A 21285-nucleotide genomic window follows, 5' to 3' on the forward strand; every position below is an offset into this window, starting at 1 on the left:
TGAGTGCCTGTGTGTGCACAGGTGCGTGTGGGTGCCTGTGTGTGCGAACACGGATGCGTGTGAGCGCCTGTGTGTGTGCGAACATGGATGTGTGTGAGTGCCTGTGTGTGTGTGTGCACGGGTGCATGTGGGTGTCTGTGTGTGCATTCACAGATGCGTGTGAGTGCCTGTGCATGTGCCTGTACATCGCAGAAAGAGTGCTGAAGCCATTGTGGCAAAGCACACCACCAGGGAACCTCAGCAAAGTGAATGGGTGTTTGCTGTACTCTTCCTGCAACTTCTCTCCAGGTTGGAAAGGTTAGGCTGGGGGGAGAAGAATGTAGTTCTGTCTTCTTCTAAACCGCAGGGAAGAATGGGCTTGGCAGAGCCATGACTGACGGTGCTTTCTGTCTCCTTCACCTTCCCACTGTGTTGAGCCAGAGCCATTCGTGGGAACCCCTGGGTGTGGTTGTGAAGCCGGCCTCGGCTCAGCTCACCCGCAGAGCCATCTCCAGCCACATTCATTCCAGCTGTGCCCACGTTTGGCGTTGGGGGAAACTTCCTGGTGCCTGTTATTTGAAGCTGGCGGCCAGGTCTGCGCCTCTGCTTGGTCTGGGGCATCTTGTGGCCCGTCCTTACTGCCCTCTCTCTTCCGGGACCACCCTCAACCTCCCTCCTCACCCCTTTCCCTCTGCTTCCGGCCTCCCTGGCCCTCTGAGTCTCCTGGGCTCAGCAGATGACCACCCAGGGCATCCCCGGTTCCGCCTCAATCTTTGAACCGTGTGAAGCCATCTGAAGGAGCTCAGCCACTGCATCGAGTGGGCTGCCTTCTGGTGGGCTGCTTGTCCTGCCATGCCGTCTTCAGGGATGAGCAGTTAATCCTTCTTGTTCATCTGCTCACTAGACACAGCTGCGTCAGAGCAGTGCCTGCCTCCTTGTGGTCCTAGCCTTATGGGGAGCTCCTGTGAGAGTGTCCTGAGTGACCCTCTCCGAGGACCCTCCCTCCATCTGCCTTTCTTGCTTTTAACCCTTTCAGTGCTATGCATATCACCACACTCCCTCTGTGCCCTTCTCTCTCAGGCAGGGGCCACTTGGAACCCTAGGGCAGCCTTTGGTGGGCCTCAAGTCCTGCTCCTCCCCTCCATGGGCACATTCGGGCCCCCGGTACTGCCCAGCCTTTGCACTGGCCAGCCCTGGGTTCTGTGTGAGGCCAGCCAGGCACTGCCACCTCTGTCCTGGCACAGAGGTTCTGCCAGGGTCTGTGCATAATTGTGATGGTCTGCTGGGAATTTTTTTTTTTTGTAGTGGTGGTGAATAAAATACATAAGGCGGAGAAGCAGAAGCGACCGCACCCGGGTGTTCCCTCTTGTAATCCTGAGGTTTGGCGGAAACCAGCGCCTGCTGGGGTCAGGAGCAGCGAGGCAGATGCTCCCCAGAGTACAGCCCGAGAGGCCTGGCTGCTTGGCTGGGGGCAGCGCTGAGTCTCAGGTCCTGCCGGGAGGCAGAGTCCTTCCAGAATCAGCCCCTGTTACCATCTGCAGCTTAACTCATCTGATTCTTGCTTTATCTTCCCTGTGAACCAGGTCCAGCCTGAGGCAGAGAGGAGATGGCAGGTGGACACCTGGGAGGGCTCACTGAGCTCCGCCTCGCCATCAGGGGAGGCCCCATCTAGGTTGTGGAGGATACTTGAGAGAGCCTCGACGTTATGACCTCCCAAAACGTCAAGGGTGCTGGCAGCGGGTGAGACCCCACAGTTTGCTCTGCTCCCCAGGGCTCTGCTTGCCAGGAGACGTTTTGGCTGTAAGCTAGTGAGAGCACCTCCAGAACGCACATCAGGAAGACAGATGGTGTGCAGGTGGGGCTCAGGGCTGTCATCCCCTGAAGCTGCTTCTGAAGAGCTGTTGTCGCAGCAGCTCTGTTAGAACAGGCCACACGGGAAACAGCCCGCACCTCTCAGTAGATGCCGAGAGAAACGTCTGGTGTATCCGTAGGGTGAAATTATATTCAGCTATAAAGGAGGACAGGCTGGGCGTGGCTCATACCTGTAATCCCAGCACTTTGGGAGGCCAAGATGGGGAGGATCACTTGAGGCTGGGAGTTTAGGACTCACCTGGGCAACACAGCAAGACTGTGTCTCTGTCTGGAAAAAAAAAAAAGGACATTCTGTGGCTGAGTGCAGTCACTTGCACCTGTAATGCCAGCACTTTGGGAGTCCACTTGATCCCAGGAGTTCAAGACTAGCCTGGGCAACATAGTGAGACCCCATGTCTACAAAAGTGTTTTAGAAATGAGCTGGGCATGGTGGCACACCCCTATAGTCCCAGCTCCTCAAGAGGCTGGGGCCAGAGGATCCCTCCAACCCAGGAGTTGGAGGCTGCAGTGAGCCATGACTGTGGCACTGCACTCCAGGCTGGTGACAGAGTGAGACCGCTGTCTGTGAAAAGACAAGAAGGAGACTCTGAGGCAGGCTACACCGTGGATGGAGCCTAAAGACACTGTGCCCAGGGAGAAAAGCCAGACACACAGGGTCCTGTATGATTGCAGTGATGTGAAGGATTGGGAATAGGCCACTCCACAGACTGGTTCCCTGGAGCTAGGGAGCAACTGCTGGGGGGCATGGGTTTCTCTTCGGGGTGATGAAAATGTCAAGGCGGTCGGTTAGCTCAATTGCTGAGCTCATGGTGCTGATGCCACGGTCGTGGACTCAATCCCCGCACCAGCCACAGTCTCAATTTCTTGGCCGGGTGCGGGGGCTCACGCCTGTAATCCCAATACTTTGGCGGGGTGGGGTGGGTGGATCACCTGAGGTCAGGAGTTTGAGACCAGTCTGGCCAACATGGTGAAACCCCATCCCTACTAAAAATACTAAAATTAGCCGGGCTTGGTGGCGGGCGCCTGTAGTCCCAGCTACTCAGGAGGCTGAGGCAGGAGAATCTCTTGAACCTGGGAGGTGGAGCTTGCAGTGAGCCGAGATTGTGCCACTGTACTTCAGCCTGGGTGACAGAGAGACTGTCTCAAAAAAAAAAAAGGTAAAAATGGTGAATTTTATGTTATGTGAATTTTTCCCAATTAAAAAAAAAAAAAAAGCCCAATGTTGGGAGGACAGATGCTTGGGCTTCCTGCCCGTCCTGAGGCTGGTGGTGCTGAGCATGCAGGTGGCTGGGGTGCGGGTGCCGTCTCAGGTGCGAGCCAGGCACTGTGGGTGCGGGTGCTGTCTCGGATGGGAGATGGGTGCTGTGGGTGCGAGTGCCGTCTTGGGTGCAGGTGCCATCTTTGATCTGGGTGCTGTGGGTGCGGGTGCCGTATTGTGTGGGAGCTGGGTGCCGTGGGTGCAGGTGCCATCTCGGATGGGAGCTGGGCGCTCTGGGTGCAGGTGCTGTCTTGGGTGGGAGGTGGGCATTGTGGGTGCAAGTGCCATCTTGGAGCTGGGTGCTGTGGGTGCGGGTGCTGTCTCGGGTGGGAGCTGGGCATATATGCGGCTGTTGGTGTCATCTCGGGTGGGAGCCGGGCGTCTGCCTTCCTGAACTGCAGCCTCCACTCCTCTCTGACTGTGCTCTCCGCTGCTCCTGGCTGGCAGCAGATCTTGAGGATGCAGCCTCTGGAGTTTTGGGGTGTTTGACCTCCAGCCTGCTCAGCCCCGAGTCAGCCTCGAGCTGTAGGGGTGGCAGGTCCCTCTCCTGCAAAGTAGGGTGACAGTCCCATGCAGGTCGGGGTAAGACCTTCGGGGAGTGAGACCGGGCTCAGCCTTCAGGAGAGATCGAGAGCTGTCGTGGGGTCTCACCAAGCTCTGCTGGGACTCCAGAAAGGAGCTGGGGACTCAGCAGATGGAAAGGCCCCTCTCCGCCAGGTGCTGCCCCCAAGCAGAACCTACTCGAGGACAGAAAGATGCTGGCCGGGCACGCCTGGGGCCTGGGCTCTGCAGCCTCACCTGACTCAGGTGCTGTTTTCTTTGCTGGGGAGCAGGGGCCCCAGCCAGGGTCCTGAGGCTGCCCTGTCCTCATCACTGCGCTCAGCCCGTCCACAGGAGGCTGGGCTCCCCAGTCACAGTCCCGTGGAGCAGGTTTCAGTCTTAGCCTGGCGACCGCCCTGTCCAAGGTGGAGGTGGAGCTGGTGGGGTGAGGCCCACGGTGACCCCAGTGCAGACCGGCTGCTGCTTCACTCATGGCAGTCCATTGGTAGATGGTTGAAAAAAGAGAGGCCTCATTTTCAGGATGCCTGTGTGGTTTTTAGACTTTCATCCCAAAGGAAACACGTCGCCCGTGACTCCCACATGTGCTCCCTTTCCTGCCCTCCGATGCTCCTTCCCGTCCCCACTCCCCAGCACCCCTAGGCAGCCCTGGGCCAGTGGTGTGAGCTGCCCAGAGCTGGTTGACCCATCAGCCTGGGTGCGACACCGCTGCACTCCCACACCTACATCCCGAGGCGTGGCCACCTGCTGTCCATCACCCCCAGCACCCCAGATCCCTGGATCCTTCCGACGGTGATGGCTCTGCCGGTCTGTTCTGGCTCACGTACTGTGTGCCCTGGCCCACTGGCACTCAGCTTACATTTGAACCTCGTCTTTTGAGTTAAGGACCCGCCTGTGCTGTGGACGAGATGTGGGCTTCCCAGCGGGTGGGTGGCATCTGATAGGTGAGGCTGCTTAGGAAGCCTGGTAGACTCTGTCCCCCAGCAGGGTGGGCCTGGATAAGTCTGCCTGCCACATGGGAGGGAGCGTGGAGAGATGAAGAGATGAGGGAGCCCAAGAACACAAGGCCTCACGTCTCACCCCAGGGGAGGCTCTCGATGGCTCAGACCTTGCTACTCCTTCTTCAGGCCCCTGAAGGACACAGGGAACTGCAGACAAGACTTAGTTGCTCAGCAGAACTCACTATCCCTACCGGTGCCTCTCACTGCTGATCTTAGGGTCTTGGAATTCTTTAGGGGTCTGGTGCTTTACGTGGGAGCTGTGTTGGGCTGACCGTCCCTCCAGCTGGCATCACAGCACCCCGGGGGTTAAGCGCTGGTGGCTGCACACACAGTCATACTCCCGGCAGGGGCGCCTGCAGCACCTCGGGGGTTAAGCGCTGATGCTGGACACATTCACACTCCATGCCCACGTGGTTTCCTGCAGCTGCTTGTAAGATGCAGTTTAAAAATTCAACGCGTGGGATGATTTTGTGCAGCCGCCGCTCGAAGCTCAGGGCGGGCACACGCCTGGTCTGTGCAGCTTTGCCTGGGCCTCCCCTGTGTGTGCGCCAGCTGCAGTGTGGGGCTGGGGGCTCGGGCTGGCAGGGATGCTGGGGTGCACATTTGAGTGTTGCAGCCACACGGGTGGGTGGTGGTGACCGTCACCTGACCAGAACCCCCTGAGAAGCTCCACATACTCTTTTTTCTTTTTGGATTCAACAGTCCCTTTTTAAAAAGATTGGCTGTTCAATGTTGTCTTCCAGATGTTCCTCTTGAATCCATCGTGTGTAGCTTTTTAAGGGAATACGTGCTTGTTATTTGGTCTTGACATTAACTTACAATTTAGGGCCGCAGAATGTGGCGAGAGCCAGGCACAGTGCTGCGTGCCTTTGATCCCAGCTACTGGGGAGGCTGAGGCGGGAGGATCCCATAAGCCTAGGAGTTGGAGACCAGCCCGGTGACATAGTGAGACCCCCATCTCTAAAAATGAATAAAACGGAATATGGCAAGAGCCATGCAGAGTTCAGCTGAGTTGTCTCGGGCCTTTTGCTTCACCTCTTTGTGAACTTGCGGGCCCCCACCCCAGGATAGGGGGCCGGTGACCTCGCAAACGCTGGGTGCTTATGGGCACTCTGGGGCTGAGTGGGCACTGGCCAGGGCTCCTGTCCCATGTGGTGCTGATGGGGGGGTGGGTCTCGGGCTCTGCTGATGAGCGTCAGGGCTGCGTCCTGGAACCCAGGCTGGCTGCACCTCTGTGGGGGCTTCTAGGGTGGCTTGCCAGCCACGTGGGCTGGTGGTGTGGACACCTGCTGGCCTTGGTGACCATGTCTCAAATGGGATCACAGCTCCGCAGGAGCTCTGGCAGAGGGAGGTGGGGAGGCCATGCTCCTGTGTCTTCGAGGCCTTGGCCCCTCAGCTCCTCTCTGTGCCCCCATCTTTGGTGGAAGCAGGTGGGGATGCAGCAGTGTGGTGAGGCCCTTACAGAGTGGGGGGCTCAGGCCCACTTCAGGGTAACCCAGACACCTGCGCCCCTGGGCTGCCCCCACAGGTGGACTTGAGCTGGGTGTCGTCGATGTCCGGGCTGGAAAACGCCTCTGATGGCCGCTCACCCCTTTGCCGCCACGACTTTGATTTCTTTTTTTTTTTTTTTCTGTTGAGATGGAGTCTTGCTCTGTCGCCCAGGCTGGAGTGCAGTGGTGCCATCTCAACTCACTGCTAGCTCCACCTCCTGTGTTCCTGCCATTCTCCTGCCTCAGCCTCCCAAGTAGCTGGGACTACAGGCGCCCGCCACCACGCCTGGCTGATTTTTAAAAATATTTTTAGTAGAGACGGGGTTTCACCTGTGTAGCCAGGGTGGTCTCGATCTCCTGACCTCGTGATCCACCCGCCTCGGCCTCCCAAAGTGCCTGGATTACAGCGTGAGCCACCGCGTCTGGCCTCACGATTTTGGTTTCTTAATCTGCATTTTTGCTCATGGGCCGAGGAGACATCAGTGTCCCCAAGTGCTGCCCGTGTGTCCCTAGGGCCCTCAGCGATGGCAAGGTGAGCCCAGGCCTCCGCGCACCAGGGTGGCTGCCTGGTGAGCCGATTCCGTGGGACCAGGCCGCCTCAGACCACCATGCTCCTCTGGGGCTCAAAGCGGAGGTGTTGGGTGAAGGTCTCAGAGGTGCTGTGGGTCTGCAGCCTGGGTAGTGAGGCGTCTTGGAGTCAGAGCGGCCTGTGCCCAGCGCGTGCCCATGGGTGTGCCCCAGAGGAGGTTTGCACGCTGTGGTGTGGGGTCTGCAGACCGTCTGCCTGGCCTGAGGTGGGAGGGTCAAAGCTCTTGGGTCTCTGCGAACGAGAGTCGGATGTGTGAAGACGTATGTTTGCGCTCACTGTCACTCACTGTCACGCTGGGGTGAGGCGCACACGGGCTCTTCCTGTCTCTTGCCTTTGCAGAGACTCAAGGTCCGTTCCAAAGATGCCAGGCGTGCTGTGCATTTGAGGTCTGGAGTCCGTTGTCATTCTAGAATTTTGTTTCCTCTTGGTGTCCCCTCTCCACCCTTCCTTCTGGCCCTGACGCCCCTGGGACCCTGTTGCCTGTGGTCACAGGGCTTCCCTGGGTGGCTGTCAGCCCAGAGTGGGATGACGGTGGTGACTGTGGGCACCTGACTCCCTCCCCTTCCTTCTGCCGTTCTTCCCAGGAGACGTTCTTTTCCAGATGGCTGAAGTCCACAGGCAGATCCAGAATCAGCTGGAAGAAATGGTGAGTCCCACCCCCAGCGTGGCCCTGCAAGGAGGGGCAGGTGCAGTGGGAGAGCTGGTGCCGAACAGTCCGAGCTGTCCATCCACACTCAGAGACAGGGAGGCCCTTGGCTCAGGACACAGTCATACTCCAAGGAGGACGTCGGAGAAAAGGGCATGGGCCAGACCGGGGCCGCATGCTTCGCTGCCACCACAGCCGGCCACGTCACGCTGGGCTCCAGGGAGAGTCCTGGTCGCAGCCCCAGCCAGACCCCACTCCTGCGGCTCACAAGGCAACAAGGCAGACTTCCCCGGCTTCTCCGACTAGAGGCAGAGGCAGACCCCAGACAACCAGAGCACGTTGCTGGCGGCTGGTTTGCAGCACCCTGTCTAAAGCCAGGGTCTGACCCTGGTTTCAGTTCGGGTTCGTGGACCCTGCGACCTCTCGGCCCATGTCGCAGTGATCCCCAGCATGGGACAGCAGAGGAAGCAGGGGACAACTGTTTCTGTTGCCCTTGTGAGAAACGGAGCCCTTATGGCTGTCGGAGGCGAGATTGTCCCACGTTCCAGACTCCTGTTCAGCACTCGCTCCTGCAGCCCCCTGGCTCCATAGGGCGCACCTGGCCATGCAGAGCCACGGCCCGTCAGTCAGGGGGAGGGGCTCCTACACAGCCGGGACACCCGGGGTCTCGTGACCGTCCGCCCTAGCCCTGCGCCGCCTCCTGTTCTGGGTCCATGTGTTGGAGCTGACGGCTGGTATGTTTTCTCTCCATGTCCAGCTGAAGTCTTTTCACAACGAGCTGCTCACGCAGCTGGAGCAGAAGGTGGAGCTGGACTCCAGGTACCTGAGTGTAAGTGCACCCTGGCCGTGCCTGCTGGGGCCCTGTGCCTGGGCTCCTACTCTCCTGAATGCCTGTCGCTCCTTCCCTCGGCCTGAAGGCTTCCCACTTCCCCTGAGCTCCCTGTCCGCGTGGGCCCCAGCTCTGACTTCATTGTCCATTTGGGACCGAGTGCCCCTGGTGTGCCCCAAATGCAACCTGTGGGTGAACCCATTGCCTCTGATGCCCCATGTTCGTGCCCAGTTCATGCCTCGGCTTTGACCACTTGCGGTGAAGCTGGTGCCTGACTCTGCTGCCCGGGAGTGCAGGAGCTCCTTCTCTGGCCTCTGCAGTTCCCTGGGCTCTCGGCCCGTCCTGCCCCACTGCCACTCCTGTCAATTGGCAAGAAGGCTTGGGCCTGAGGCGCTGCTCGAGGGTTTGAGAGTCATCTCTGGCTCTTCGTGGTGGGCGGGAAGGGTGGGCCTTGGCCAGTTTTTCCAAGTCTGATTTTCATCTTCGGGGACCAGAGAGCTGCCACGGGGTGGGGTGCGGTCGGGCTGAGGCCTCAGTTGCGCTCTCCACAGCTCTGATTTGCCGATGAGCTGCGCAGCCGGAGAGCAGGCCAGGAAGGGAGCGTCAGGGCTGCCAAGGGGACCCTGCTGCGTTGGGCTCATGGGCCTTGGTTTTGTGTTTTATTGTTTGACTCTCAGGCTGCGCTGAAGAAATACCAGACTGAGCAGAGGAGCAAAGGCGATGCCCTGGATAAGTGTCAGGCTGAGCTGAAGAAGCTTCGGAAGAAGAGCCAGGGCAGCAAGAATCCTCAGAAGTACTCGGACAAGGAGCTGCAGGTAGGCCTGCCACCCCCGCTGTGGTGCCTCTCGCTTCACCTCGGGGCTGCTCACCCCTCAGCCCTCCTCGTCCACGGGGAGTGGCCAGCAGCCCCCTGGGTGGGATCAGACAGAGGCAGGCCATGTGCCCCTGGTAGACCTCAGGAGCAGTGGGCCCGATGCCCCCAGGCCAGCGGGATGGTCAGCTCCACCTGTGGGGCTCTGTCCTGCTCTCTGCAGCCTTCCAGGGTTGCTGGAAGGTTCTTGGCCAAAGGAGCAGAAACCCACATGGAGTCCTCTCACCTCTGTTCCCCTGATCCCTGCCCAAGAGTCAGGTCCCAGTCTGTTCCTCTAAGGAGTCAGGTGCCAGTCTGTTCCTCTAAGGAGTCAGGTCCCAGTCTGTTCCTCTAAGGAGTCAGGTCCCAGTCTGTTCCTCTAAGGAGTCAGGTCCCAGTCTGTTCCTCTAAGGAGTCAGGTCCCAGTCTGTTCCTCTAAGGAGTCAGGTCCCAGTCTGTTCCTCTAAGGAGTCAGGTCCCAGTCTGTTCCTCTAAGGAGTCAGGTCCCAGTCTGTTTCTCTAAGCGGCTGTGGCCGCCACCCACAGGGCTGGCCGCTCAAGGCAGGTGGTACTTCAGGTTCCTCGAGGGAGCGGCTTTGGTGGTGTTTCTCTCACCATCCCGCCAGTGTCACCGGTGCTGCATGCTGAGTGGGCTAGGACTTAAGATGGCCTGGCCAATGACAGGCACGGCCTGATGTGTGTACACCGGAACCTGGATGGTGCCTGACACAGGCCAGACCCAGAAACCCCTCGCCCACTTGCTGGGGTCATAGTGATACAGATGAGAGGGACACACAAAACAAGATGCCCAGTCGTTTGTAAAAGAAACAACAGGAAAATCCCTGGCCAGTCACCCAGGTAGAAGCTTCTGGGCTGCACCCTGGGGCGGGCAAGGTGTGGCTGTGGGTGAAGCCCGGGCCTCCAGGCCGCTCCCTTCCTGCTGGCAGTCAAGTTTTCAAGCCTTGGCAAGCCCCGCACACACCTGCCCGTGTGCGTGTGTCTGCGTGTGTGTGTGCCACCATCTCCTTGATACCAGATGTGGGTGTTCATGAATGGCTGTGGCCTCACCCTGGGACTGGAGGCCGGTTCCTGCTCAGAGCCTGTGCCCCACTCACTCCTTGACTGCAGGGAAGCCAGGCAGGTCTGCCCATACCCTGCAGGCCAAGCCGGAAGATTTCCAGCGTGGGGTCACCTGGTGGAGCAGGATCGGCCCCAAAGGAGAGGACGGGACTGGGCCAGGGGCAGATGAGAAGAATAAGTGAGAGTCTGTGGAAACAGCCATATGGGGGTCCCTCGGGTGGCCACTGCTGTCTGCAGCCTCCCACTCAGGCACGCTTGGTGCACAGTTGAAGGGACACGACTCAGGCCGTTCTCTAGGCGCCCTCCCCTCTCCAGCCACCTCTTCCCGTGTCCCCAGCCTTTGTTTCGATCCTGTTTTTCACTCCAGGTAAGCTGTGAATGGGTCTTGTGATCCTTTCTGTTTTACACTCTGGGCAGGCTGCAGTGTTGGGTCTCTCCATGATGGGCCCATCGTGGAGGCCTTAGTATTCCTGCCTGAGGCTGCCGCAGCGAGCCTTCCTCCAGCTGTTTCTGCGCACAGATCCCGAGCAGTGGGAATAGGGAGTTGAGGAGGAGAAATAGGTATTTGTTGGTAGAGCCTATGTCTATTTTTCTTTTTCCTCCCACCTTGGAGCATTTTGCGACTTTGCTTTCTGAAGACTTAAGCAGCGGACGGCGCCCCCGCGGCCTGGAGGGCCGTAGCTTCCTCCCGGCAGGCCAGGGCAGTGCAGGTGTGAGCCACCCCTGAGCACCCAGGCCGGGTGTGAGAGCGTGTCTTAGAGGGAACTTTCCTGGGAACGTCCCCGGCTTGGGGTTCTGGAGCTGGGGATACTGAGGCCAGCCCACTGAGGGCTCAGCTGCCTGCTAGGGTCCAGGAACCTGAGCTCTCCTCTCCCCTTGAGGCACTGTGGGTTTTTGCTCACGGCCTTATTAAGATGTAATTCATGTCACCAGCAGTTCACCATTTCACAGCCACAGCCCAGTGGTTGAGTGTTTGCAGCTGTGCGTCTATCACTCAGTCCATTTTAGAGCACTTTCCAGTCAGCAGTCACCCCTGTGCCCTTGGCTCCACCAGTCAGCAACCTGCCATCGGCCTCCGTAGACTCGCCTGTTTCGGAATCCCACAGCGTCTGACCTTTGGTGCCTGGTGGCTCATGTGGCGCGGAGGGTTCTCGAGGCTGATCGTGCAGTAGCCTGTGCCAGTCTCCTCCCCTCTTACTGTCGGGGGCCAGCGTTTCTTCCATTTCGTGGCTCAATTGTGTTCCATCGTACGGGTACTGGAGGCTCCGCCCTACTCAGGACCAGGGACCTCTCTCTGGCACAGCCAGTACTGTCCTGTGGCTGGGCTTGCTAGGAGCCGGAGATCATGGCAGGGTAGCATAGGGCTGGGCAGAGGCAGAGGCTAGGGGCTCTTGGAGCCACCCCCCTCCCTCCTGCAGTCTGGAGCCAGAGGCCTCAGGCCCCCACGCAGTCATCCTGGCCCTGCCTCACCAGCTCCCTGGTTTCCAGGTGCCCTGCCTCCCTCTGCCAGGCCTCTCCCTTGAGGAGGGCCCTGACCACACACCCGGCCTCCGCCTGCCCTCCACGCTGCTCTGCCGTGGGCCCCGGGTGGTGGGATTTACTCTCGAGGCTGTGTGTGCACAGCCGGCTCCTCAGCCCATCCCGCATGGGGGGTTTGGACGACCTTCTTGCTGATGGCCGGTCCGTTTGTTTGCTGCGTGTCCTGGCACTTGGGGTCTGTTAGGGACCATGGTGGTGCCTCAGGGGCCCTGGAGGCAAGTCCCATCTGTTCTTCCCACGGGGGCTGCGAGCCACCTCCAGTGCCTCAGCAGACCCTGCGTTGACTGGCCCGAGGGTCCCCTGATTTGCAGCCACAGGGGGCTGGACCTTGCAGTGACTCAAGGGGCCTTGGCCCTGCTTCAGTGCTGTGGTCCATGGTCTGGGCAAGGGGCTGCCAGTGGGTGCCCCAGACGCTGTGAAACATTTGATAACAGAACTAAGGTGGCTGGTGGCGGGGCTCACCCTGGGGCCCCTTGAGTGCCCTTCCATGTAAGTCAGGTGAGCCAGTTTTGGGAGTAAGCCATGGCGCCTGTTTCTCAGGTGGAGGACACCCGATGACTACCACAGTCATCACGAGGCCCCCCCTCATCCGCAGGAGGGCAGGGGAAGGGGGAGGGGGTCGTGGCCCTCCAGGCTGTCTGTGTCCTGATGGGCCAGAACCAGGAGCCCGGCAGGGTTCTGAATGAGGGCAGCGTTCCTGTCTGTGGCTGTGAGTTGCCAAGGCAAATGGTCCCCGCAGCACCTGTGAGTGGGTCTGGGCAAGGGCCATGTGGGCGGGGAGGGCAGGCAGGGCTCCGAAGCATGTGGTGGGTGGAGGCTGCAGTGGGTGTGAGGTAAGGTGGCCCAGCAGCTCCCCTGGAAAGGCTTTTGCCACCCAGTGCAGAGACGCTTGGCGAGCCTCATCTTCCTGGCCTCCCAGGGCGCCTCCTGGGAGATGTACGAAGCTGGCCTTTCTTCCCGGGTCCCAGGGGCCCTGCTGTGGCTCCCCAGCCCTGGCTGAGTGACCTCCTTTCATTTATTTATTTATTTATTTATTTATTTATTTATTTATTTATTTTGAGACGGAGTCTCGCTCTGTCGCCCAGGCTGGAGTGCAGTGGCCGGATCTCAGCTCACTGCAAGCTCCGCCTCCCGGGTTCACGCCATTCTCCTGCCTCAGCCTCCCGAGTAGCTGGGACTACAGGCGCCCGCCACCGCGCCCGGCTAGTTTTTTGTATTTTTTAGTAGAGACGGGGTTTCACCATGTTAGCCAGGATGGTCTCGATCTCCTGACCTCGTGATCCGCCCGTCTGGGCCTCCCAAAGTGCAGGGATTACAGGCTTGAGCCACCGCGCCCGGCCGAGTGACCTCCTTTCTCCAGAACTTGCAGCTGCTCTTCCCCACTCACCAGAGGACCTGTGGGTGGCCCCAGGTTGGCCTGTCCCCACCCGGGCACAGCCTCAAGGCCCTGGTGTCAGGCTTAGGCTTGGATCCGGCTCTGTCCCTTAACGGGCCACGTGGCCACAGCAAGCACCAGAGCTGCTCTGAGCCTCAGTTTCCCTGTTTGTGAGGGGGAATGTCTTGCCTTTCTCCGTCTTCTGAGCACTGACGGGAAGGGCTGTGGAGCTAGGACAAACTGGTGTCGACCTTCTTACGGTGCCTGCGTAGGGGGCTCTCCTGGACCGACCTCTGCCTCTGTTCCTACCCATCCACCTGACCTTCCTCTGTTAATGAGAGACGGGGCTGCAACTCTTAACCACACAGGTGTTTTATTTTTGTGATTTTTCCTCAGTCACCGAGTTCCTTTGGGAAGGGCTAGGTCTCGTATTTCTTCTGCATCCCACTTGGTGCCACGCACAAACGGGTCATGCAGCAGATAGCTAGTAAGTGCTAAGTGGTTTCAAAACAACGTTTTGGGGTGGGAAGCAGAGGGAGCCACGGCCCAGTGTGCTTTCTGCTCCCCAGTGGCCTGGAAGCCCAGGAGGCCAGGCTGGGAGCCGTCAGCATGCCCGTCTCTGAGTTTGAGGGGGTGGGACACGTGGTATGTGACTGCGCACACCCCCCACTGAGCCGCAGGGAGGCTGCTGCCACCATCCTGGGGCGAGTCCTGGGGCGAGTCCTGGGGTGAGTGCTGGGCTGCCTAGCTGGGATGTGCTGCCGGCCCCACTGGGGTGTCTACTTTAGGGTGTAGCTGCTGGGGGCCCAGCCGTTGCACGTCCTCTCCACTTCTGAAGAGCCGGGGAGCTGGGCTGGCTGGCCCCACCCACTTGTGCAGCCCCGCCCCTCCAGTGCCCTCCACCCTACCCTCACTTGTGTGGACCCCCCACTTGGAGCAGGAGGCCCTGCCCCTCCAGTGAGCCCTACCCCCCTTATGTGGCCCCACCCCCAAACACAGGCCTCCTAGCTGGGCCTCACTCCTGGCCTGCCTCTCAGGAGCTACTGTCCTGGGGCCTAGAATGTCAGCGAGGTCCTGGTGGTCACAGGGAAAGGGCCTGCTGGAAGCACTCTTGGGGGAGCAGCAGAGGCCTATTCACTACTGGCCTCTCCATTCCTAAAGCGGTTGGTTGCTTTCCAGCTGTTCTACAGACCAGCCAGTAGCTGCACCCCACGCTGGGGGCAGCCCAGGGGTGTCTACCCAGAGAGTACGGCTCATGGTGCCGCCCTGGAGATCCCTGCCTTGGTCCCTGGGCCCGCCTGCACCCAGCTCCTCTAGCTGCCTCCAGTGTGTGCCCTGTGGGGTCACTAGCAACCGTAGCAGTTGTCCCCAGTCCTGAAGACCCTGGGAGAGGCAGATGTGCCCACGCCACTGGGGTGCGGGGCAGGAGTCTGGCCCATTCGGGCTCCTGGGGCTGCCTTCTTGAGCAGACGGGGGGGCAGCTGGGCTGCTGGAAGTGAAAGTGACGCCGTGTAAGGGTGGCCTGAAGCCAGTGTCCAGCCAGGGGCGTGTGTAGCAGAGCAGAGGCCTCTGCGTGGTTCCCAAGCTGTCCCTGCTGTAGAGGCCTTTCCCTTGGAGACTCTTTAGTGCCCCTGGGGAGGCCCTGCATGTCTGTCACCTGGCAGTCTAGAGCTGGCTGGGGCCTGGCCGGTGGTGCAGCCGAGTGGGCAGTGCATGCAGGTGGAGGCTGTTTAGGGAGCTCCGCGGGCTGGACGGGTGCCCCTGTCCATGGGGGTCCCCCACCTCAGCTGCCGCTGATGAAGGGGGAGGTGGTGCTGGTGCCTGACTCTGGTCTTTGTGGGTGCAGCATGCTGTGTCGTTGTCAGATGTGGGTTCCCTCAGCGACCCAAGGGCTGGGTGTGTCTAAGTGATTGCTAGGGTCCCCGGTGGGCTCAGAAACCTGTCGCCAGCTGCACCCCACCTGAGCTGCGTGTGCGAGGCGCTGGGCTCCTGGGAGCTGTGAGGCTGCCGGGCAGCAAGGCTGGGCCCGTGGCACGTGTGAGGGGCAGCTTCATGCTCCAGGGTGCCCATGAGGCCGAGGCCCCCGATGCACACTGCCCTCCGCCACTGCCAGGCTCATCATGAGGCAGCGGCCGGGCCTGCCGCCTGAGCTGCACCAGGGACACACCACACCGGGCCCTGGGGGCAGAGGTGGGGCTGCAGGGAGGGGTGGGCGGGAGGTCAGCCAGGCCCTGCCCCAGAGAGGCAGGTAGAGTGGGTTTCTCTGTCTGCCTGCCAGGGTGCCCTCGAGTGGGGCTGGGCCGGGGAGCCTCCCGTGTTCAAGAACTGCGTGTAATTGAGATGGTGCTTTGGGATTTCCATGAAAAGAAGTCATTGCAGTTATAGGTCAGGGCACCGGAGTCAGGAAGCATTTGGGGCATTTGTTAACTAGGACGGGAGAGCTTATGTAAGGGGGTATGTACGGCCTGCTGGGCCAGCGGTGCCTTCACTTCCCGGTACTGTGGTCGTTGCCACGTTTGCTGGACCAGGTGCTGATAGATGTGCCCATCCGTGTGGAGGGGACGGTCTCCATAGCACACGGGACACGGTGGACACGCTGGGGCGGAGGACACCTTCTCTGTGATTTATCAGTGCGTCTGCGGGGCGGGGTCACAGCTTGGTCCAGCTCCTCCTCCTCAGAACAGAGGGGTGTGGCCATCTCCACAGGGCCCGGAATGGGGCCCAGAGCAGAGCCCACCCTGTGCCCACCCCTCAGGGGCATGGAGCAGGGCACGGGGGACGTGTCCACATGCCCCATCCTGCAGCTGGAGTTCAGGGTGGGAGAGGAGTGGCCCATCTACTCCCTGGGCTGGGCAGTGGGCACAAGGACCTGAGTGTGGAGAGGAGAGCCCCTGCCCACTGGATACAACTTGTCCTTCCTGACTCGTGTGCACTGAGGGTAGGGCAGACCCAAGTAGTGTTGGGGCCTCAAAAGTTGGTGCTTGTGCTGGGAGTGGTGTGGGGCAGGCCAGGCCCCTGCTCAGAATCGCGCTGGGTGTGGGCTCGACCCGCTGGCCCTGGGATGACCCTGCTCAGCCAGCTCTGGAGGCTTCCTCAGCAACCTGAAGCTCCTGCTGCAGAGGAGGGCAGTGCTGCCCTGCCCACTCACCGCCTCCTGGGACTTTTCTGGGCAGAGATGCCCGGGGCTACAAGGAGAGCCAGGGTTTCTGCTGGGTCACATTCCCCTGTTCCCTTTCTGAGATGATGGGGGAGAAGGCAGGTGAGGCAGGTGCAGCCCTCGCTGGCCAGTCGTGAGTGAGGAGGGAGAGATGGCCCTGTGTTCTTGGGGGTGCTGCCTCCCAGAGACCATGGCGGCTCCAGAGCACCCACAGGATCATCCTGAGGGTCCTGGGAAGCGGCACTGGCGCTCTGCTCGCTGCAATGCAGGGGGCCAGTGGGGGGCATTGGTGCCCCCAGGATCCTCCTCCGGTGCCCCGTCTCTGGGTGTGCCAGGCCCGTATCCCGGATTGAGGTCTGAGAAAGGGGAGAGATGCGTGCTATTTAAAGGGGTGTATAATTAACACAGCAGAGACAAAGCACCCTCGTTCAGATCTTCAGAGACGATAATAGCAGGGCCAGCGATCACCAGCGTGGAGTCTGGCGATGTGCAGGGGGGTGAAGCCCGTCCTCGTTTTAGCAAAGCTCTTCAGAGCTAAAGGCTGTTTGTGGCCAGGCCCCCCGTGAGGACAGCTGTGTAGCCGTGTTTCTCTGGAGTAACATCACTGAGGGGTCCTTACCAGGAAAAGCGGGCATGAGGAGCCAGCAGCCATGGAGCCCTTTCAGGGCTTCTGCACCCGCAGCTGATGCGGAGACCCTCAGTGTCCCTGGGGCCAGGGCAGCCAGGGGTCGAGCAGTCCGCTTCCCCAAGCCTCAGGGCTGGGCCACTCGGGCATCTTAGCCCCCACTTCTCCTGCATCTTGCCACCCTTTGCTGGGTCTTGGGGACAGCTTGGTCTGTGGTCCTCCAGCCCGTTTGTCCAGCCACCTGTGTGGACAGCAGCAGCCTGCTCTCTCCTGTGCCCATGTGCATGTGCTCACCAAACTGTCCATCCCAATAGCAAGCTATGGGTCTGTTGGGACCTGTTGTTCCTGGGCACCCTTTGCCAATCTGCTGAAAGCTCTGGGCCTTTTTCCCAGGAAAATGGGGACCCTCAGGGCTCATGGATCCCTGATCCTGCCAAAGAGCTCCCTTCCTGAGGATCTTCCTGTAATGCCTTCCCCAGGGAGTGGAATAACCAGCTTTTCCACCTGCCACCAGGGACGGAGGGCGCAGCTCACCCTCTGCTCAGCGCAGTCCGGGCCTTGCTCAGAGCACATGTGTTCAGCGTGAGATTTGAGGGCCCTCCCGTCTCCTGAACCACCTGCCATGGCTGCCCTCCCTCCTCTGTCTGGGTACTGTGCCTGTCAGCCCGGGAGGCCTGGTCAGCGGGTTTTGAAGCAGCCACTGGCTGCAGCCAGCAGGTGGCCAGTGACCATGTGCTACTTGAGGCAGCTGATTCTCACCCCACACACCACAGCTGACCGGTCTGCAGCCGCATCCTTTCGAGTAAGTGTTTGCCCATGGTGACAGCTGAAGGCCAAGAATTACGTTCTCATTCATACGCTACAGGGGACCTGGGGGGCCACATGCGATTTTTAAGGAACGTGGGAAAGCTGCAGCAGCCGTGGCGGGTGAGGCAAACCAAAGCCGCCTTGGTTTTTTCTGGAACGCCCCTCCCCCACTCTGAGTCACCGCATGCTGTGGAGAGATGTGTTCTGATCACTTTTGTCTTCTCTGATCACGGGGCCGTTCAGCCCAGGGTGACTAAGTGGGAGCGTTCTGTGGGTCTTAAATGCTTTCAGCTGGGTGTTTCCATAGTGCTGTCGCCATGGCACCCAGCTAAGCACGCAGCCGGTGGCTCAGCGGCGGGTGGGGGCTGAAGGGGGCCGGCCACTGGGACTGCCTGACCATGGGGCAGGCTCAGGGCCATTGTAAATGGCCGGCTGCCAGGTTGGAGGTGCAGACCAGGCCGTGCTCTGTCCTCTGCACTTTCCACCCAGCTTGGACGTGCCCCATGCAGGGCATCCCCGTCCAGGAGTCCAGCAGCAGGTCAGAATTGGTCGGGCCCTGCAGCGCTGGCCGCCACCTCCTCTCCTCCTCCCCTCCCCTCCTCCCCTCCCCTCCTCCCCTCCCCTCCTCCCCTCCCCTCCTCCCCTCCCCTCCTCCCCTCCCCTCCTCCCCTCCCCATCCCCTCCTCCCCTCCTCTCCTCCTCCCCATCCCCTCCTCCCCTCCCCCCTCCTCCCCATCCCCTCCTCCCCTCCCCCTCCTCCCCTCCTCCCCTCCCCCTCCTCCCCTCCTCCCCTCCCCCTCCTCCCCTCCTCCCCTCCTCTCCCCTCCCCTCCCTTCCCCATCCCCTCCTCCCCTCCCCATCCCCTCCTCTCCTCCCCATCCCCTCCTCTCCTCCCCATCCCCTCCTCCCCTCCCCATCCCCTCCTCCCCTCCCCATCCCCTCCTCTCCTCCCCATCCCCGCACTGGCCCCTTGTGTGGTGAAGCTTCTGCCTGGCCTAGATTTCCAGGATCTGCCCTGCACAGTCGTGGCCTGTATGAGGAGTTAGTGTTCTGGAAAAGGAGGTGAAGAGAGACGGCTGTCATTCCTAGACAGAGTGGCAGCCGCATGTCACGCGCTAACTCAGGTTCCGCCATGGCCGGATGCTCATATGGGGGCTCTGAGGCAGGAGGTGTCGGCTCCCTCCATCCCCGGGGGGCTGGCCATCCCTGCTTACAGCTCTGGGAACATCTCTCTTCTCTGTCCCCAGGATTTGGAGGGGCCCCACTGTAGCACCATGCAGCCGTACTTTCTGTCTCTCCCCCAACTTCCCCTGGGTTTCTGTTGAAATCTGTGTGCCACTCCCAGCCATTTACGGGGCTCCTTTGAGTAAGTGGAAGCCTTAAAAATAAAACACCAACTCCCTACCCAGCCAGGGAGGCTGCCAGACCCTGCTAATGAGGCCAGTACCCCTCGCTGTACTCTCCCCTGGGGGACCGAGCATGAGCGTGAGAAAGTACTGTAGCCTAAAAACCCAGAAACCGCTTGTAGGGTGGGCAGCCGTACCGGCTCCAGGGGCCTTGGTTTGGAAGGTGACGTTCTCAGGGTGAGGAGACCCAAGGGGCCCTGCGGCCTAGTTTATGCTGCTGTCCTGGGGTGACCGCTTCCAGCAGCACCTTCTCTTCCCCCGAGTCCTATTTAGACGGCAACCTGCGTGGAGGCCGTGGCTCTGGGCAGACCCCCAGGCCTGCCTTTTCTCAGTGCCTCAGTTTCTTTTGCCAGGCGTCGGATCTCCTGCTGAGCACTCTCTGGCCCTGAGCTCTCTGCTCACCATGCCCTCTGGGCCAGCCACTGCTAGAAAAGTCCCCAGGGAGGGTACAGAATCCTCATGATGGGGTGTGTTGGGGGTTTCTCCGTGGAACCTCACGTTCCTGAGGCCGCCCCACTTAAGGGGTTCTGGGCACCGAGTAGCTCCTCTGTGCACTGCTGTGCATGAGGTCGGGGTCCAAGGCAGGCATCCCCATCACAGGCCACTCACAGCCTGGAGGCGCACCTCAGCATCCCTGGCAGCTCCCTGGGGGAGGAGTGGGCAGGACCCTGCAGGCGGCCTCGGAACAGGCCTGGGTGTTGCTCTGAGTGATGTTGCAGGGCCATGGGTCGGTACTCATCTCCAGGCCCCTCTTTGTGCACAAGCCTACCTGTTTCTCGGAGCGAGCCCTGCCCACCCAGTCCCTTTGATCCTGAAGGTCGGGAAAGGAGTCCAGCAGCCAGGCTGGAGCACAGCGGGCTCAGGTGGCCGCCTCCATAGCTGCAGCATGTGGCATCCTGGCCACGGCCACCATGCCCTCCCTAGGCCCCAGGGTACCCCCGAATCCGGCTGTCCCACTCCACCCCTTCCTGGAGAAGGAGCTTCAGAGGTCACTGGAGGTTCCTGGGAGCAAGAGCAGGAAGCCCTGGTAGGTTCGTGTTGCGTAACCAGAGGAAGAGAACTTCGTGCTCCAGCTGCGGAGGTGGAAGAGGAGGAGGAGGAGGAGGACGAGGAGGAGGAGGTGGAGGAGAAAGAGGAGAAAAAGGAGAAAGTGGAGGGGGAGGCGGCGGCAGCAGCAGTGGGGGTGGCAGCAGAGGCCTCGGCATGGAGCAGAGTTGGCTGGAAAGTCTGCTTAAGACTGCCTTGCAGGGCCTCTCGCCTGTGATCAAACTTCTCGCTTCCCAAACGCCATCCCAGGTCCCATTTAGATGACCCTGTGGCCAGGCCCTTCAGTGCCTCTGGGGGATTAGGGCCTATCAAGGGTAGCGGTAGTAAGCCCACTGTTTGGAGGGGCAGGTGGGGTTTAGTGTGGGAAAGCAAGGCGGGCTGCAAGGGCAGGGGAGCGCTGGGCTCCGTGTTGGGGGATGTGGCTGGGCAGACTCGAGCCTTGCGGACAGCACCGTCTGCTCATACTGGCCAGCAGGCAGAGCCGGTGCCCGGTGGTAGCGCTGGGACCAACCCACACCCCTCCTGGCTGGTTCTCACCCTGTAGTGGAGGCTTGCGGGGGTGGGCAGCGGGGGAACAGGCTGCTCCGCTCCCCTCCCCGCCACCCACCTGGGCCGGCGCTGCCCACTCACGCTGAGTCAGAGCTGTGGGCGGGGCGGCCGTGAGGCTGAGTCAGGTGGGGGAGGCCGCCCCCTTGCGGAGGCCACATCTTCTTAGGAGCCGATACTGAACTGGCCACTCCTTGACGGGTGATCCGGTGGACAGGGGGTCTGTGTCTTGCTGTGGAGGGTCTGCCTCAGGCCGGTAGGGGCTCAGCCCAGGGCAGGTAGGCACAGGAGGAGAGGCGAGACAGAGGAGAGCTTGGAAGACCTTCCTAGCAGAGAAGCTGGTTCCCTGCTGAAGCAGCTAGGATCCTGAGGGATCTGGTTCCCTGCTGAAGCAGCCAGGATCCTGCGGCCACCCGGGAGGGATCTGGCTCCCTGCTGAAGCAGCTAGGATGCTGCGGCCACCCGGGAGGGATCTGGGTGTCTCCCTGGGGACAGGGTCTGTGCCTGGCGTGCTGCTCCCTCACCCTCACCAGCCACCCACAGCCTCATCAGCATTTTGGGACAGAAAGTTTCCAGCCTACAAAACCGGAGAGAGCCGTTGACATCCAGGGCCGCAGTCGATCCCTCCCAA

General features: G+C 60.7%; 1 protein-coding gene across 8 annotated transcripts in view; it reads left to right on the forward strand.

Annotated features, from left to right (window-relative positions):
• Window positions 1–21285, forward strand: part of BAIAP2 (BAR/IMD domain containing adaptor protein 2) — a 78203-nt gene that overhangs the window by 38266 nt on the left and 18652 nt on the right. For 6 of the 8 annotated variants that reach the window (XM_008013211.3, XM_073005481.1, XM_008013213.3 and 3 more), the window contains exons 4-6: window positions 7332–7393; window positions 8151–8222; window positions 8900–9037. In XM_008013211.3, coding sequence (XP_008011402.3) covers window positions 7332–7393; window positions 8151–8222; window positions 8900–9037 — 272 coding nt within the window. Of the gene's footprint in view, window positions 1–7331; window positions 7394–8150; window positions 8223–8899; window positions 9038–18068; window positions 18194–20828; window positions 20933–21285 lie in introns of those variants that run through there. The other 2 variants (XM_037993200.2, XM_037993201.2) reach the window with 2 other exon arrangements.

The sequence above is a fragment of the Chlorocebus sabaeus genome, chromosome 16 (genome assembly GCF_047675955.1).
Source record: "Chlorocebus sabaeus isolate Y175 chromosome 16, mChlSab1.0.hap1, whole genome shotgun sequence".
Classification (NCBI taxonomy): Eukaryota; Metazoa; Chordata; class Mammalia; order Primates; family Cercopithecidae; genus Chlorocebus; species Chlorocebus sabaeus.